We start from the raw sequence: 16,850 nt of genomic DNA, 5'->3' as shown, positions 1-16,850 counted from the left end.
AACTAACAAGACAGCTGAGAACTGTTAATCTACTTCTAATCAGTTTACCAACTGCATGAAAATAGCTATATGTCTACATTTTTATCACATGCCTACTAAAATGCATTATCCTGTGCCCTATTTTTGTTTTCAAGTTTGAGGCCCTTTGTATGATTTTATCTTAGAGGTGTGTTCCTTTGCTGGTTAACTTCATGGCCTAGCACCATGCATGGCCTGCTTTGCTATCTGACCTCATTTTCACCACTGAAATTTGTACAGAAGAAAAATCATAATGGGCACACATCCACTGAATTGCCTAACCATATTCACATTTCCCAGTGGTTTACCCGGTCCATTTTACATACCCATACTTTTATGTGGAATTTTGAGACATTGCCAGGGAGTGTCAAATCTTGAAAGGGCACATTTTGTGGCATATGTCAAGTTCCAGATAAGGTCCAATTCCCTGTAGAAGAAAGATAAGGGACCAGAGAGGAGCCGAGATGAGGCTGAAAACTGAAGAAACCTGAAACATCAGCTTTTTAAACCAACACATGAAACAACTGAGTATTTTGTAATTATATTCAGCCAAAAGACACCACAAAGCACCAGCAAACTATGTGATATATGTTATTTATTATGTACAGTAGCTGAATAAACTCAGAGTAACAAGTGACACTAGCAGAAACAAATACACATGGACAAATTCCGAGTCAAAATAGAGTAGAAATAAGAAACAAACTTTATGAACCAAAGAAACAGTGGCTATCGTACATTTTTCTGTCTTTCTCTGTAAGCATTGCTCCTGAAATTACTTGAATAATAATAATAATAATAATAATAATAATAATAAATAACTTTAACTGTATTTATCTATTTTAACACCAAAATCTACTGTATACGTCTTAATTTAAAAGAGAAGTTGGTGGTGCATTAAAATACATATTTCATGACTTGCTGAAAGATTAACTGATGCTGTTGTCTACCAAATTCACATAATGTGTGTGACTAATCACTTAAATAAGAGTGTGGATCATTACTTTGCAATTCAATTTGATTGCAGTCAACATGATTTGCCAAAGTGCTGATTAGACTTAAGGTGGATTTTCTGGCCAATGAGTTGTTCATATTACATAACCTGATAAAATAAGGGCACTGCTCATTTAAGGAGATCCATTTTTTGGCTATAAATCTTTCAACTCCCACTCCAGTGAGGGTTTGAGAAATTTTATTTTCCGGCAGTCGCTATATATAATGTGATCATCTTAACTCCAATATGCAACTTCTTCTGGAATATGTAATAATAATACATGCAATTAAAACTGCAAGCAGTGATATGAGGGCCCTTGCACGGTGCACGTCGGGGATCCAGCAGGTCGGGGCCACGTGGGAGGGACCGCATATCCCCGCTTGCAGTTAAAACAAAATTAATGTTTCCTGTTGCCAGCAGGGGGCGCTATAACTATGAACAAATATTACCATACAGGTGTCTTCAGGGCAGGACTGTTATTAAAGATGTAATGTTTGCAGAAGATCGGGATATGTACATAAATGTTACAGCAACTTGTAGTTTCATGGTGAGACACTCAAAATGGCCGCCGTGGCACGGGCACACCGTTCGATGAAAACAAATTCTTTTGACAACTTGTCATCTCCCAGGTGTTACGATAGGACAGAAAAAATTTCAGGTTGGTACGTCAAAGTCTGTAGGAGGAATTCGTTAAAATACAACACGTGCGAATAGCCAAAAATGGTGACTAAATTCAAAATGGTGGACTTTCTATTAAGTTAAGGTCATGATGCCAAGAGACTTTTTTGTATATCTTGGTGTGATACACGTCCAACAAATTTGGTGCATGTAGGTGAAACTAGGTGCCGGAGCTGAAGTTTAGGGGGCGGTAGCGAGCCATTTGGCCATGCCCACTCACAAAACACAAGTCAGATATATCGTCTCACCACGCCGGAAGTATTTGCCATGTTTCATGAGGTTTCAAGCATCCTTTGACCTTAAACATAAACTTCCTGTGTCATGGCGAAACATCAAACTTGACAGTTGAGCACCTTATTTTCCTCTTTTCAAACTAGTTGTTTGTACACAAACTGATTTGCGTGCACTGCAGTAACTGCAGACTGGAGGCTTCTCGGTGTGCAGATCGTTAGCTTGTGTCTACCAATTGCTTCCACATGAGGCGTTTAGGGGATATTTGTAAAAAGCAAATAATCTTGGTTACACTCTCCCCCTCCAAACTGCATGAAAACTAAAGATTTTTTATAAAAATTGGGGTCGAAAAAAGTCTTTTTCACAAACTGGTATCAAACTCATGGTATCAGTAGCAGTATCAAAACCTTTTGAACAATACCCAGCCCAACACATCACAGAATACAAAACACACTGGATATATCACAACAAAAACAGTCATCCACCCACAACACACTAAAACATCACACTTGAATTGGTCACCATCAGCTGTATTCGAAATGTACACCAGCACTACTGTTCACACATCTCAGGCATGTAACATGCATATTTTAGTTTAAACATTATACATAACGCATCACATCCCTGCCAGTCGTGGAGGTACATTTATGCTGAAAAACGCCTGACTAACTCTATAAAAATCACACACATCCTCAGGGATCATGTAAGGCTTTTCCAATTTTACAGTAGCGTCTTAAAGACAAGTTTCTCCTAACACAAATACTGAATGCAGCTTTTCTGTCAGTCACTCAGGAAAAGACAAGAACAAATTTTTGTTAGAGTGTGTCAAATAAATACTCATAGGACATTTGAAAGTAGCATGATTTTGGACCATGGGATTGATAGAAAATGGTTGGAAGGTTTCAGTGTAGCTGTGGTAATAACTGCTCATTATGTTCTCAGATGTGCCGCACACATTAACAGGAGTAAACAGCCTTTGATGGGGAGCCGCAGGGGTGTCAGAGAAATGAACAGATAATGTCACCCTTAATAGCGATGCAGAGAGAGACAGACACACACACACACACACACACACACACACACACACACAAAAACCAAGACAAGTGAAGAAAAGCATGCTAAACTTGTGTAACAAGACCAGAGGGCTTCAAAAATCCCTGATACTTAAGTACGAGCTGCAGAGAATGAGTAAATGTGTGGCATCAATAAACTCCAACACCAACCGTAGGCAGCAACGTTGACACAATAACCAAACATCGGAACTGCATCTACATCAAGCCGGCAAACTTTTAAAACACTGTCTTCTTGTGGAAATGGTCCACATTGGCATTCCCTGGTCATTTCCATAGAGACTGCAGCCCACATTGAAATGACTCAACAAAGGGAAAATGGCCAAATCTCTTCTTGATCTTCTTTTGAGTTGGCAAAGAACCAAAATGTGCACCATCACCAACATCAGCCAAGTGAGATAGTGAAAACCACTCTAACATGAGGGAAACACTATTCAAAGGGGAAACATTTGACAGAAAACCAGCTGACCATGTTGTTGCTATAATTGTAATGTTGTCTGACAAAATCAGCATCAATACATGATATAACAACTTTGCTGTGTTCAACCACAATATACTAAAATGGAAATCACTGGCTAACAAAGATTTTTTTGTCATATAAAAAAAAAAAAGGCCTGTTTCTTATGTATTTTTGAACACTGAATTTCACCCGTAGTTGTTTTATTCCAATGTTAAAATGGGCATGGAGAGGTGATACCAAGGAAAGTAGAGACACTCCATGTTGGCAGACTAGTGCTGGACACTAAAAGAGGGCTGTTCTGAGATACTTGGGCATTTTAGGTTTGTACATATTTTAAGTGCATCAAAAGACTTACTTATGAATAAGTTATATAGGCTCTGTCATATAAAAACTATGGTTGATAAAAATAATTATAAAAATAGATTCAAATTTAGAATAAAAGGTCATTTAAGTTCAGAACATGCAGCGATTTGTTATTGTATGTTCCGAACCCTTGAAAATCAATTTTGCAGTGGCAATCTGGAAAAGATTTTGAAGACATTTCAAACATTTTCAATTGTTTTACAGGCAGACAGTCTGCCAGTCCTTCCCAAACATGCCTGTGTTTTCCTAAGTGTTTTTCCCCTTCCTTGTGTTTCTTTTCTGTCTCTGTGCTTTCTGACAGTCAGTCCCTTGTCAGTGCACCCGTGTGGGTGTGGAACCCTGAGTAACTGGATGATGACAGACACCAGCTTCCCATCTCATTAACTCCTGCATTTATTCCCCGACTCAACGTCCACTCCTCACCAGTTCATCAATTCCACCACTTTGGAGTTACTCCAGTTGCTTCCTCCAGTTACTCCAGCTCCATCTGTCTCCACCCAATTATCACTGCTCCAACCTCAGGCAAACCTCCACAGCTCCGCCTGCCTTTACTTAACTACCACTGCGCCAAGCCTCCCTGCTTGTTCTCCTCACTCCTCGACCCCCCCCCCCCCCCACCTCTATTCTTCCCCAATCCAATAAGCGTTTACTTCTTCTCTCAGAGTTCTGCAATTGAGTCCTCTTTTGTTCCTTGACCATGACAGAATTTTAATCAATGTAATGAATAAATGCCTTGGGATAAATGTTACTAAAAAAATCAGTTTAAACAAAATTTCTCAAACTTAAATAGCCAAAAAAAAATGCTGAATTTTGACATTAGAAGAGACAGAACTGCTATGCTTTCAGCTTTATAATTGGTCTTGTGACATATACTTTATGGCATTCTGGTTTCACACAAAGGGCCGATTGGTTAAGATTAGAAAATCCAGAAGGGGAGGTGCTCCCCTTTTTCACAACTACCAATGATTTATCAGCGCTACCAATTCCTAACCTAAAGTTCAGGAATCCATTAGTCTCACAATCCAATCTGACTTTGGTTCAACATAAAGAGACACTTTGGCTGGCAGAAATGTTCGGTGTGCTCCATCACTTTCTAACTTCAATGCTACATATATAACATATATATTTTTTTATATGAGACTTTTCTATTGAAGCATTCTATAAACTACAGAAGAAATTCAATATATGTATCCAACATAGATTGTTTTTCCTGATATCTGAGAGTTTGTAGTTTTTGGTATTTCCATTATTTCCCAATGATCCCCCTAGTTCCATAATATATCCCATGAATTGAGGTATAATTCAAATCTGTGATGTACTGGCACAAATCGACTGCACAAGATCTTTGAGTGGAAATCACAGGTGGAGAAAGGCCCAACAGCACAACCATTCCTCTTCTGTCTGCACCGGACATGGACTGTTGCAGTTCAAGATATTAAACAGACTGCACTTATTAAAGCTGAGACTCTCCAAGATGTTTCCCACAGTAAGTCCATTCAAGTAGACAAACACTGGCTTCATTAGCACACATGATTTGGAACTGCCCAAGCATTGTTAACTACTGGACTAAAATCTTCCAACTCAAAGCAGACCCAGTTCAGACTGTTTCTGAAGCAGTTACAACAGAGCAGACTCGTAACCAATATAATATGATAAAGTTTCTGACATTGGTAGCTCTCAGATAGACTTATTTAAAATTGGGAACAGAAAAACCTACAAGACCATTTTAACTTTGCTTAAAGATGTGATGGGGGGACTTGAATTATTTTCTTCCTTTGCAGTAAAAATATACAGTATGTACATAATATGAATAATGTATTTACATGAACACCAAAACTCCCTATAAATATATATATATATATATATATATATATATATATATTTTTTTTTTTTTAACGCTATAAGGTTTACCTATTTAAGTTTGTGAAACAAAAAAAGGTAAAATTTTGTAAAGTGACATTAACAATTAGAAAAGATTAGAGGCTCAGAGACCTTGACCCTCACGGAGCAGCTTACATTATTGTTTTCCCCTGCTCAGAATGAAAAAACTGAAAAGATTTCTAACCAGCTTTGACTGTAGATACCAAAATAACCACCTCCCTTCATCAAACCAGAACAGCCCATCAAGTCCAAAACAATTGCACCACTTCAGTCCGATGAGATGGTAACATCCAAGCAGCACCAACAACCCACATTACAACTACAACCCACAAGTGGCCCAGAATTCAAAAATGTCTCCGGTTCAACTTTTTTTTTAAAGTAAAAACAAGTCCCCAATCTAAAAGTGCATTACACCTTACACTGACACTTTGGAGTTCATACTGTAAAAGGCATTTTTGAACAGTTTTTGGTTTTGCTTTCAAATGCTTCAGATAACAGAGTTAAACGGCGACATACTTAAAACCTGTTTGGTATGGTCATGTGGAATGGCAGGTGCTTTCAGCAAATAAGCTCTGATAAACTGCCTGCCAGCTACCTGTGTGGCACCAAGTGACAAAGAGAAATACTGTCGTGGAGCATTTAGCAGCTTAAGAGCCAGACATCTCCCTCAGGAGTCAGTGAATACCAAAGAGGAGCTAAATGGACAGTGAATTTTATTTTAGGTATTAAATATATAACTGACCAATAACAGGTATTTTTTCATCTCTCGCTCATCTGAAATATCCAGCGCCTGTTTCTATAATGATCAAAGCGTCTCTTCTCTGTAACAAGGCCCAAGAGCCCCCTCATCTATTAAAAGAAATCTTTAGACAGGTGAAGATCAAGGATTACTGCTTCAGTTTTGGCTTAACATGGTCTGTATTGCAGCAGCCTGTTTCAGGGTACAGTGTGTTGGAGTTACCCTGTAGCCTTTATTAGGACACAGTGGTGGGTAGGGTGAAGGGTCATTGTAAAACATGATAACAAGTCTTCATTTTCACATCCAAACTGATGCAGGGTGACATGAATCAATTTAAGTCCTTCAAGAATTACATCCTGTGAAAATGTTTTCTGTTGTGTAGTCACTGCTTAATAATACGTGTTGTAGAAATGCACTGCACTGACCCTTGATAACTACCAATGCCATAAATTGAAACTGTATACAGTACAGATCACCACTTTAGGGCTTTAGGCTGATAGTTCTGTTTGGAGAACAATGGTTGCTCCAGAAACAGACAACAAAATGACCATAGGAGGAGGAAGTTGGTGTTGAGACAAAATAAACAAACATTAAAGACAAAATTTACTTTGTAGTTGTATTGTCCATTTTCATTTCTTGAATGTGTATACATATCTAAAAATATCCATTCTAAACTTTGATACAGGAAATATCAGAATCCTAGAAGTCATTTTTGCCTCTTTACTCGCATACTTTTTCAGTTATTGGCAGGAAAATCAATGCCCATGGCAATTGATCAGCATAACCGCTAACTTAAGCTCAGTACCCAGCTCGGCATTAAAGGGTTATTGCACAGCTAAAGAGGCTACTCGCACAGCTGTGCAGATCTAGAAAATGTAGCTACAAATCAAAGTATAGGTGGTGCTGTAGTTTAAAGATTGATCGGTGTAAGTACAAAAATAAGGATGTTGACGAAAGACTCAGCAGTCTTCTCTTTTTCAGTGATACACATCTAGCAAAGACATACTCACTGAAAACCTTTGGCTTATATATCGCGTGAAAGCACGACAAAGCCTGATTATCTAATTCATACATTTAGTATTACTATTACGCAATCTGTGGTGAAATACATCAAAACATATTCCACACACTTTTATGCAAAATCTGGACAGCCCTGGTCTGATTACTTATTTTATTCATTTTTAAAGTGAAAAGACGTAAATACAAACCCTGCAGCAAAAGACATTGAAAATTTGCATTTTTTTTTGAAATTCTTAAAAATTACAAAGATAAACAGTGATTATGAAATCTGCAAATCACACATAGCATGCTTAAAATCTACTTCCAGATTTTCAGTAGTGTTTCAATCGGGAAATTTTAACAGCTCTAGCTTGCATTTCTTGAAGTAATTCATCCTAGTTTTGGAAATACGCTTTGGATCATTGTCCTGAACAGCCTGTTCCCTGTTTCGCTGTCTTTACTGACTGCTGACTTAACTGATGGCTGACTTTACATGCAGAATTCACTGATATTCAGTGCAATCCATTTTCCCTGTATCTGTGCAATGTCTTCTGTGCCACTGGCTGCCACACAATCCCAAAGCAGAATTTCCCACCCCATGCTAACACTTGGCAAGCTTCAAATGCAGCTCCCTTTTTTGTTCTAAACAAAGAGCTTAATTTTAACTTCATCAGTCCACAGCATTAGATTCCAAAAGGACTCTGGTTCCTTCATATGCTTGTTTTGCAGACTTTAGACATTGACTTTTGAGATGACATCATAAGTAAGGTTTCCTTCTGATGGCCATTCCTTGTAAACCCTGTTTCTGCATCATTTCTACACTGTGAATGGAGCACCACCTATCTAGTCTCAACTAAACCTTCCTGCAGCTCCTCTGCAGTCAGATAGTGGTTTTGCTTTGCATTGCTGCTCAGTAGACGTACAGCTTTATCCAAACATTTTCTTAGTCTACCAGATATTGTCTAGTTCAACAGCTCTCCTAAGCTTCCACTTCTGGATGACATTTCAGACAGTGGAAATTGTAAGCTGGAAAAGCTTTAATATCTTTTTAAAATTTCCCCTGTTTTGTATCAGTTAGCTTCTTTTTCAGATCCTGAGTCCACAGCTTTGAGGACCCTGTGGGTGTTTAAGGTTACCAGAAGGTTTAAAGGGTCAGAGAATTGATTATGGTCCTAATGACAATTTCTCATCTACTTTACAAATCCTAACCAGTAAATGAAGACCTAATGAGTTGATGAAGCTCTCAAACTGCAAGTCATTTGCAGACTTTTGCACATGCCACAATCTTTTCCTAATTGTTGAGTTAAAGAAATAAAAACTATCAGTGCATTAGCATTTGAATAAAGGCTATTTTGTAATCTATAGTTACTGCCGGGCCTGTATTTACGTCTTTTCTTTAAAAAAATCAACATGATATGTAATTGGCCTTGGTACCCAAACTAATGCATTTTCTAAAGGGGTATGCAAACGTTGCAAAACCCCTGGCATTTATTATAAATTCATTACTTTCTACTGTGCTAGACTCTGTCAGAAGCTTGCTTGTTCATATGAAGGTACACAGGCATGAAAATTCACAAGATGAAGCATTGCATGTGCCTTTTCACACAGTGGATTTGTGAATATTCACTTCAGGAGAAATTAGAGGGGACCTGACAATGTGTGCTGTTTGTTGAGCCAGAGATGGTGGATGGTTGGAAAATTTTAACAGAGGGTTTAATGAAGCTGTGGTAATAACTGCTCATCATGTTCTCTGCTGCTTTAAATACATCAGCAGGAGTAAACAGCCTTTGATTGGATAGTTGAGCTGTAGGAGTGGCACTGAAACACAGAGATTTAAGTCCTTGCAATACCAAACAATGTCAAACCAAAAGATCCCCTTCAGACATGTTTAAAGGGTATATAAAATACCCTTTGTTGAATAATAATTTGTGTGATAATTTTTTCCACAACATTTTTTAATTGTCTTCAAAATCCTTATAATGATTCTTACTTCCTCACTCATTAAAACATCCAGAATGTATGGCTATGTAAATATATTTCATTTTAGAAGATTAACGGCTCATCACAAATGTCTCATGCTTTAATGTCAAACCCATTTTTATTGTCAGTATACACTGGAGGTTTCAAGTCTGCACTGTGCACTCGTGCTAGTTGGACTGCACTGGGATTTGCTTTTAAAATATTTGTGATGTTACAAATCATCCTTGTAGGACTACCTCTTAAAATTACACTTTCACAGAGAAACCATCCTCCATCCTCAGACGACTGTGAAAACAGCTTTAAACAGTGCCCATACCTCATTATGCTAGACGGTCCTCATTGAAAGCGACAACACCGGTTGATTGTGGTGTCAAAACTACCTACATTTATTCTTGTGACTTCTAGTGGTTGTAGTAATAAAGATGGTAGGTTATTTTAACTTACATAATATATTGAGCGCATGTCATGTCGGTAAAAAACACATAGTTATTTTGACATACTGCACCCGTATCACGTTAACATTGTGTCTATTACGACCATGGTAACAAAGGTTCGGTACACACGTCGCTGGTACTCTCAGATGGTGAAATGACCCATTCTGTCTTTTTACACTTGACGACACGTTGGTCCAATGCGGGGCACCTAAAACAATCATATTTGTCGTTTTGGTAGTCACTGGAAAACAAACTATTCTGTCGTTTCAGCACGAGAATGTGTTGCATTCTTACAGTGAAGCTCAAACTTTCAACTGTGGGAACAAGAAAAAAAAAACAATTTTGAGTGGAGGGAGACTTTAACAGTACAGCAGAGCCACATGCAGAGAAAAGAAGGAAAGTGGAGGAGGTAGAAGGGCCCAGTTTTATACACAGACCAGAGAGGTTTAGTAACATTTAGTATTGAAGCACGAGGTGGGAGAGTGGAGGAGGGCATATCCTCCCTCAGCTGCTGAATTTCTTTTCAGCATCCTACATTCCAAAACGTAGTGAAAACAACATACAAAAGGTCTGTCGAGGATGTCCAGACTGGTGTGTAAACGTACTGTATATGCCGACATAACTTTTGGTTGTGGTTACAGGTGCAACCGAGTGTATTTCTGACCAGGTGCATTAGTCATGCTGGGTCTGCTTCAGCATCTTCACCACTGCACAAATTGTACCACTCAGACTCAGAATAAGGAAGTAACACCCAAGCTAGTACAACAAACACACAACCAAATTCCCTGGAAACATCCAGCTTGTAGCCTAAAACTCAATAAAATCCACAGCACACACTGACACAACATCATTTTCTTGTTAATCTGGTTCCAAGAGTCTACTACAGGCCTGTAAGGCTGTGCTTAGGCAGCAGTGCTCTGAGCTACATGCTAATATCAACATGATTTAAGTGAAAAAGCCAACATATCTGTTTGTTTAACTGATACACAGTGATGTAAAAAATTAGATACATCCTATCGAAATTGTTGGCTAATCTTTTTACATATTTGGACAATATTTGACAATTTGCCACTCAGTGTCTTACAGATAAAGCTGGTGTACTTGAAAGTTCGTTTTTTTCAGTCATCTATTGAACAAAAATATCAATCGATCTTATATTTTTCTGGGGAAAAAGAAAGTATCTAGATGCTAATGGCCCCTTAAGCAGAAATAAAGTATTGTAAACCTTTTGCACATTTGTTCACTCGTCAATTTTTGATCAGTCCTCTACACAAAGTTGCTTCAGTTGCAAGATGTTTGAAGGTTTTCTTGCATGTACTGCCCATTTCAAATCACATTTCAATATGAATCAAATCATTGCCACCTAATCTGGAACCTCTGATTCTGATTTTATAGATTTGTATAGGTTGTCCTTCCATCCTGTTCACATTAACACTGAGTCTCAAGAATGCCTTCAGGGAATTTCTTCAAACTTGACAAACGGATTCCCTTGGTTCTAAGGATGAGGTAAAATAGCTTTTGGAGGTCAAAGGTCAAGGTCCCTGTGACCCCAATTCGATTAATTCTCATGAACATAATATCTCAGGAACAGCTGGAGGGAATTTCTTAAAAATGTGGCACAATCATTCACACGCCCTCAGAGTGAACGGATGAGAGTTTGGTCGTCAAAATTCAGGGTCACTGTGACCTTGTGTCCCTCTCATCCATCTCTGATGGTAATATCTCAAGAACGCCTTAAGGGAATTTCTTCAAACTTAGCAAAAGAATTCACTTGGTACCAACGCTGAACTGACTAGATGTTGGTAGTCAGAGGTCAAGATCACTTTCTTTCTCTTGTGAACGCAATATCTCATGATTACCTTAAGCTTCATCAAAATTGGCAGAAATGTTCACTTGGCCTAAACAATGTACTTATCAGATTTTGGTTGTCAAAGGTCAGAGGTTCAATTACTGTGACCTCACATATTTCCATTTCTTGTGAACGCGATCACTCAGCAATGCCTTGAGAGACCTTCAAATTTGACAAAAACTTTCACTTGGTTTTGGTGGGTAATCAAAAGTCAGAGAGCAAGGTCAATATCACCTCACATCCGTTCTATCCATGAGTCCCATTCTTTAGAATCCAATATCGCAGGACACCTTGAGGGATCTTCTTCAAATTTGGCACAAACCTTAATTTGGACTCAGGGATGAACTGAACAGATTTTGGTGATCTGAGGTCAGAGGTCAAGGTCAATATGACCTTCCAATCCATCAGTCTCATTCTTGTGCATGTGATATCTCCGGAACACCTTGAAGGCATTACTTAAAATTTGGTACTGACATCCACTTGGATTCAATAAACGTAATAATTCACAGCAAAAATATGACAATATTTCACACAAATATCTAATAGGATAAGATGATTGTTATTCTTTTCTGTCTATTATTCAACTCAATAACTGAGGAGCAGAAGGGGTAATCATATTTCACATTTATGACAGTTATTGAATTGTCCATCTAGAAATTGTGGATTTTCTGTGTGGTCAGGATTGTGTGAAACATTGGCAATTCAGAATTTTTAGCTTCTTTGCATTAACATTTATATGAGTTTGAACAGATATGCATGTAAATTATTACTTGAGTGGTTAGCAGAGGCATACAGACACTGGGCAGTAATTCCATTTTTTTTTTAAGCTGCTATCCTCTCACCATGTGCATCTAAATCTAACTCTGCTTTCGAAAACTTTTTATGAAGGCTGCTGTATAGAGTGTGAAACATAGGAGTCATGGGTAGAGAGCATTCAGACACTGAAACAAAGACGCTTAGCAACCCAGTATATTGAGAAAACATGAAGGTAATGTTAAATCAATAGAAAATAAGTTTTCTGTGAAAAACAATAGGAATAAATTCATGTTTCCAACTGGCTAATAATTGGTCAACATCAGGATGAATGTTGTGCCAAAGGTTTTGTGCATGTCAGTCAGGTAGACATTGAGATATTTTATTTGATCGATGAGAACTTTGACCTAATGTTGGACGAGAGTCAAGGAGTGACGAAAGTCATTACAATTCTTCCTTTGTGCACCATAGATATCAGTAACAAGCCACAGCATGGCTTAGGAAGATGCAACCTCAACCTGAGCTTCAGTCTGTGACAGAGAAACCTGTTACATGTGATGAAATCATCATTACCAAGAACAGTGAAGAAGCTGATTAAATCATGTCACCTTTACAATCTACTGTGACAACATATTTCAAGGAAACGGCAGTGTTCTTCTGAAAAGAAACCATGAATATATTTGACAGCTACGTTTAAAGTCAACAGGAGGCAAATATTTGATGCTTAAAAGGCATATTGTGGTTCAGGGAAAGATAGAGTTCCTTTAACAGATGTCAGGTGTTGCCTGTAAACCTCAACTTCTCTCATAATACGAGACGTTATACATTTTTTTCATTCAAAATTTGTCTCTTTGTACATCATTTTGTTCAAATGTATGCATCTTTGTTGAAGTGTTTAATGTGGTTAATAAATACAGATAAGCAGTGAGTATCTTTGAACAGCAACTGACCCCAGGCTGTTATATTTCTCAACGACGTTGTAGAATTCACATTATGTTCATCCCCACTGCCTCATTACATTTTATAAAGTCTGCAGACAACCTGATCTTGATGCACAATTTTGCAAAAATATTTCTCACACATGGCTTGATGTCATGAAATCGGTTCAACAGGACTTGCAAGTTTTCTTCACTTTCCACCAAGAAAGAGAGTGATGGCCTTGTTTACTGATAGCTCAAGAAAGCATGCAATAGATCAGAGTGACATTTTAGAAACGCCCCCCACTGTAGCACAAGGCACAGCCTGAGAGACTGAATATTGAATTCAGACACATAATTACAGGTTGAATATTTAACACCTTCCCACTCTCAAATGACAACAGAAGAGTACTGAATTTCAGTACCCAACCTTGGCCTCAGTCTGTCTCACTCACTCAGTCCTGGAGGTCACTGCTCCCTCTTTCGAGCCAAGGCTCCATCTCCTTGACTCCACAACATCCACTTTCTAAAATGGATTTTCTAACTCCAGAACCCAACAGACAGCTAATAACCTCAACTCAAGCTTCACAACATCTTATTAGAAACCTAAGAGTGAAGTCAGGATGTTCTTCTGCATTGAAAAATAACCAAGCTTATTCTTAGCTCATCAGGTTGGCTCAGTTGATGTGAAATCAGCAAATTCTTCCTTTATTAATGTGAGCTGCAATGTGGTTTGTAGTCACCTTGATTTTGCTTTTCTCAAAAGAAAAATAATAACATAAAATAATGAACATGCAAGAGTCAAATGATACATACATTTCTTGGCTTTTATCTCTCTTAATCTGTCCTAACGTTCCAAAATGTATCACACTTTTCAAACAATTTCCAATAGCACCATAAAAAAACAACACCTCTTCACAACCATATCAGCTAGTTCTCTGGTGACGGTGCTTCCAACGGGCACTAGCTCCTCAAAATTATTGCTTACCATACATCTCAACAAAAGAAGTTCTCCACATTTTTAAATAAAATCTATACAGCCCAGGCAAACTTTGGCCAGCTTCTACATTTTGGTCACTTAAAACATGACTGTCACCCATGGAGCTATTGTCATGTTAGCAGGAAAACAACTAAAAAAATGTAATTACCATTATAGGCCATAATTACACACACTGTAAATAATATTGTGTGTATAGATAGATAGATAGATAGATAGAAGTACTTTATTGATCCCACAAGGGGAGATTTTCTATTGATAGATCATGATAAACCAGTAACCCGCTTAGCAGTGATCAGTCACTCAGCTCCACACAAATGAATCAGCTTCCCGTGGTCACACGGTTGAAGGCTGCCACATGAAGCACATTTCACATCAAACCAACAGCCTTCACAGAACAAGAAACGTTCTCAATCGAGGACTCACTTCAAAACAAAAGTAGAGTATTGCTCTATAGTCCTTAATTGATGTAAAGCTACACTCATACAATGCTGAATCACAAGTGACAGTTTTTTTTTCCCCACTCAGCAGTAGCAATTACCAAACAATATGACTTGAATGTGTCATACAATAAACAGCTTTCTTTGCTCAGGGGTGGTACATGAACGCATGAAGCCAAGCTGAAAGAAGCTTAACAAACAAAAAAAATTATTAAATAAATAAAACTGACAAAAGCCAAAACACATGGCCATGACGGAGGAGGTGGGGATGAGACAATATTATATATTAACTTGGTCTTGTGTTAAATTTAGTCCATGGGTCGGCTTATAGGCAGCACTGTGCTATCATATTCCAAATTAAATGTGTTTCAAGGATAAAGAGCAATAATATACTTTATATATATATGTATATATATTACAGTCCAACAGCCTAACATTGTGTGAAAACATAATTACTTACTGCTTCTCACTTATTTAGCCTAATCTATTGTCTTGTAACTCATGTCCTGCTTGACTATCGTGCATTATTTGTCAGTTCTGTGAGCAGATAATGTTATCTAGCTGAACACTCAGAGGATCCCCAAGTTTCTTTTCAGATGGACTTTGTTGTGACATGATTAAACTGTGTGCATTAAAAAAAAAAAAAAAAAAAAAAAGAGAAAAAAAGAAAAAAGGAAGAGGTGATATATGCAAACTATATTTGTTTGTCTTTGGAAGTCAACAGACATTCAAATCCCCCCCCCCCCCCCCCATCCGTCTGTTAGTAACATGAAGTGAAACATACTGTATGACACCCTGTCAGCATTACTGTCATTAGACAGTGACTGTCCGTAGGAACCAGGCTTCATGCAATTTCTGGCAACGGTTCCAGAGAGATGTTGCGCACGAGGGCAGCGTGACCTTCCTGCCAACCATTTGGTCAACTTTTTTTTTTTTTTTTTTTTTTTTTTTTTCACCCCCAACACTGTGGGAGTCAGAATTTCACAAATCCACGCATGAACCCTGAAAGAAGCTCACACACACACTTGTTTACACCGCTCGATAAAAAAAAAAAAAAAAAAAAATACACTGGCGTCTCTCGTCCTATCTGCCAAACAGCCTGCGAAACACTCGCACCGCTGTGAAAGCCTGTGATGCCAAAATATCTTTTGGCATGTATGCGCACCTTCAGAACCATCACTCCGTCTGTAGCTATTCACCATGCCCGTCCGCTCCGCGCTGCTGTCACTTTACCACGACTTTCAACTCGGCGACAGACTGAGGAGTTCAGCCCGTAAATGACATCGTGTCTATTTACCACAGTCGCGAAGAATTATGTCAAAGTATATCAGAAGCGACATAAAGTAGAAACATGAATTAACCAATCTTGTCTTCGCAAAGCTTCAGAGGGGTTAGTTTCGCCTGTTAAAGGGCTTAGGACACCGCTTTTTACATACGCGACGCCCTTCCCTTTACTTCCTAATTCCATTATTCGTCAATATTACAGAGCATTTTCCTTGGACATGGTTTTATCCTACCTCGTAAAGGTCTCCTGAAGCCATTCTGGGGTGCGGACAACGGCGGCGCGGCGTTCTTGCCTGCCTGGTTGGCTTTTTTTTGGACCCTACTCTCTCGGTGTTTCGGCGAAAGCCCCGATAGACGGGAATTAGCGAGCAGCCTTGTTATTCTGAGCAATCCGCAGTAGCAGATCAGCAGACAGTGTCAATCGAGCCCGGCGCTCTGCGATGGATCGTTCCACACTTAAAACAAACAACCATCGGGGCGGTGCTGTTTACCCAGACCCAAGTGGAGGACTGGAAATTAGTCCCCGGCAAAGAATGCACAGCCTGATGGTCTGCATGCGCCCAGCAGCTCCTCCGAGCTCTGTTGCAATCCAAACTACTCAACGGGAGATGAAATGTTGTGTTTACACACATCAGCTGAGTCAGATCCCTTTCTATGATCCTCTCTACCTGTCCACTTTACTGTCAAAGAAAGACCTGCCCTAACCTAATTTAGATTCATTAGGAAACATCCAGAACAAAGAACTATTTATAACCAACGATGACCT

At 38.7% G+C, this 16,850-nt stretch overlaps 1 protein-coding gene across 1 annotated transcript in view; it reads right to left on the bottom strand.

The window, feature by feature from the left end:
- LOC138213029 (chromodomain Y-like protein 2) overlaps nt 1-16,605 on the bottom strand; it is a 35,745-nt gene extending 19,140 nt beyond the window's left edge. Inside the window, exon 1 of the mRNA XM_069173835.1 lies at nt 16,318-16,605. Coding sequence (XP_069029936.1) covers nt 16,318-16,341 — 24 coding nt within the window. The 5' untranslated portion in view covers nt 16,342-16,605. The remainder of the gene's footprint in view (nt 1-16,317) is intronic.
- Nucleotides 16,606-16,850: the final 245 nt, after the last annotated feature.

This window comes from Embiotoca jacksoni, unplaced genomic scaffold (assembly GCF_022577435.1).
Source record: "Embiotoca jacksoni isolate LCO1_2020_lvr unplaced genomic scaffold, fEmbJac1.0.p SCAF_6, whole genome shotgun sequence".
In the NCBI taxonomy this organism is placed as follows: Eukaryota; Metazoa; Chordata; class Actinopteri; family Embiotocidae; genus Embiotoca; species Embiotoca jacksoni.
The sequence above is the reverse complement of the archived record's forward strand: the minus strand, read 5'-3'. Positions and strand labels throughout refer to the sequence as shown.